The sequence below is a fragment of the Parasteatoda tepidariorum genome, unplaced genomic scaffold (assembly GCF_043381705.1).
Source record: "Parasteatoda tepidariorum isolate YZ-2023 unplaced genomic scaffold, CAS_Ptep_4.0 HiC_scaffold_2856, whole genome shotgun sequence".
Classification (NCBI taxonomy): domain Eukaryota; kingdom Metazoa; phylum Arthropoda; class Arachnida; order Araneae; family Theridiidae; genus Parasteatoda; species Parasteatoda tepidariorum.
The window spans coordinates 4,585-7,078 of record NW_027261601.1 but is presented as its reverse complement, the minus strand read 5'-3'; the positions used below and the strand labels follow the sequence as shown (position 1 = coordinate 7,078).

At 30.9% G+C, this 2,494-nt stretch overlaps 1 protein-coding gene across 1 annotated transcript; it reads left to right on the top strand.

Annotated features, from left to right (window-relative positions):
• LOC122273179 (histone-lysine N-methyltransferase PRDM9-like) lies at positions 1-2,293 on the top strand (the record flags this gene model as incomplete). The annotated part of the gene is given in 3 exon segments (XM_043057249.2): positions 1-111; positions 314-566; positions 1,352-2,293. Coding segments are annotated over 3 exon segments (978 nt in total), but the record flags the coding sequence as incomplete, so codon positions are not given.
• Between the last annotated feature and the right edge of the window lie 201 nt (positions 2,294-2,494).

Below are 2,494 nucleotides of genomic sequence, written 5' to 3'. Positions count from 1 at the left end.
CTCGGAATATGGACAGAAATCCCATTGCCAATCGGAACAGTGTTTGGTCCTTACAAGGGAAAGATTATTAGAACAAGAAAAGAGGCTGAAAAATCTGGCTATGCTTGGATGGTATAACAACTTACTTTTTTTTTCAATTTTTAAAATTAGATGTTTTTTTTAAATTAAGATTATAATATTATTTTGAAATATATGTTTTAACATATTTGTCCTAGTCAGACTGCAATTATTTATTTCATTATAAATTTAATGCGTAAAAGATGTAATGGTATCATTAAATTCAATTCATAATATAAACTTAATTTTTGTTTAGGTATGGAAGGGAGAGAGAGTGGATCATTATATTGAAGGGTTCAAAAAGGATATTTCCAACTGGTTGAGATTCGTGAATTGTGCTGATAAGGAAGAGAAACAAAATTTGGTTGCAATCCAGTACAAGAAACAAATCTATTACAAGACTTACAGGGAAGTGTTACCATTTCAAGAGCTTCTGGTGTGGTATGGGGGAAAATATGCCGCTGATCTTGGAATCTGCTTGAAAAGGGACATTGAAGCTAATCAATTAAGTATGAATGATGAAATCTATGTCGTATAAGTTAAGATGATTAAAAATAGTAGATAAAATTTTAAAAGTGTTTCCGTTTTTTGATTATACAGTAAAGTTTTCTATCCTAAGTTAAACTATAATTATTTTGAAAAAATTTTTTGTTTTCAGTTTTATTTATGTACCATTGAGGAAGTTTAATCTATGATTTAAATGTCGTTAATATATTTCGAACTTAACAAGGTTTTCATGCAAAAATATTATTCTTATTATATAAATAATATATATTTCACTTTTTTCATTCAATAGAAATTAATGATGTTTGATTATTACGCGTCATAACTAAAGACATTGTATTTAATTTAAATATTTTTCATTCGATTAGAAAAGAAAAAAGCATTTGTATCTACCATAGTATCGTCTTTTTCTTAAAAATAAAACAGTTATATTTTTTTATAAATATGGTTTTTACAAAAATTATACAATTTAACAATATCATAAGATGAGATTTTTTTTCTCATCAAAAGTGTTTTTCATAAGAATGTTTATATATTACAAAAAGCAATCAATAAATGAAAAAGAAATAAAAAAGAAATAGAAAATATTAAAAATTGCTATTTTTTATTAAAATTGATATTTTCTTATGATTCTTTGTAAGGAAAAGTATAAAAATATGTATCAAAAATTGCTTCCAAGAGTATATTGCACGTGTGGTTCATGTATCTACCGTCAATGCTATTTTTATTCTTACAACAACTTGCAGTTAGATTCGAGTTAAACATAGTTTATTTAATATTTATTTCATAGGAGTAAAAGGTGTGGCATGCGAGTTCTGCAGTTCATTGTTCACATCCGTGGATGCTATGGAGAGACACAGGAGGAAACATCCCCGTCAGGGACACGATCAAAGGCATCGATGTCCCCACTGCATATACTCCACCAACCTGTCATGTAATCTCCGCCGTCATCTCATTACTCACACGGGTGAGAGGAGACACGGATGTCCCCACTGCCACAAGACATTCACTCAAGAGTGTAATCTCAAGACACACCTGAGGATCCACAGTGGAGAGAGACATTTCTCTTGTGGAGTGTGTGGAAGAGACTTCACTCAAAAAGGAGACTTGGAGAGTCACGAGAGAAGTCACAGCGGCATCAGACTTTACCGATGTTCCACCTGCGGAAGAGATTTCACCCAATCTTCACATCTTCACAAGCACATAAGAATCCACACTTTGCAAAGACCCTACAAGTGCTCCAACTGCCAATACAGGGCCACCACATCTTCTCATCTTAATTGCCACGTTATTAGTAAACACACAAAACAGTTCCCCCATAAGTGTCACCTCTGTGAAAGAGGTTTTCTTGCACCGAGTCTTCTTAAACAGCACATAGACCGCATACATCCTCAATACAAGTAAATAAATAAAGAACTGCTCATAATATCAATGTACCGTTACAAAGAATGAGAGATAAAATTGATCTCCGTTTACAGTTAGAATAAAAATTCTTTTAAAGAATGTATAGTAGGGACTTTTACAATAAATGCCTATTTTTCTTTATATTTAAAATACACTGATGGTGAAAATTTTGGGGGTCAGCTTAAAAAAGGATCAATAAATTTGGACACGGGGACTTTATTTTTCTTTACATTATTTATTTCTCATACAAAAATCTACCCAATGGTTAGAGTTTTTTTCTTATCTTCTTTTATTATAATTCTTAATTTTAATTTTTAAATCGATATTGATGTACTACAGTCCCTGGCCAAATTATTAGATGTATTATAAGATTCTATGTAAAATCCTAATTTTCAGGTGATACAGTACAGCTTTATTGTTTTAACGCTGTTGAAACTGGTTTGCACTTGTTGACGTTCGTGTATCAATTGGTTAACATTGTAATGCAATACGTTAAAAATAAATACAAATAGGAAAATATTAAAAATCT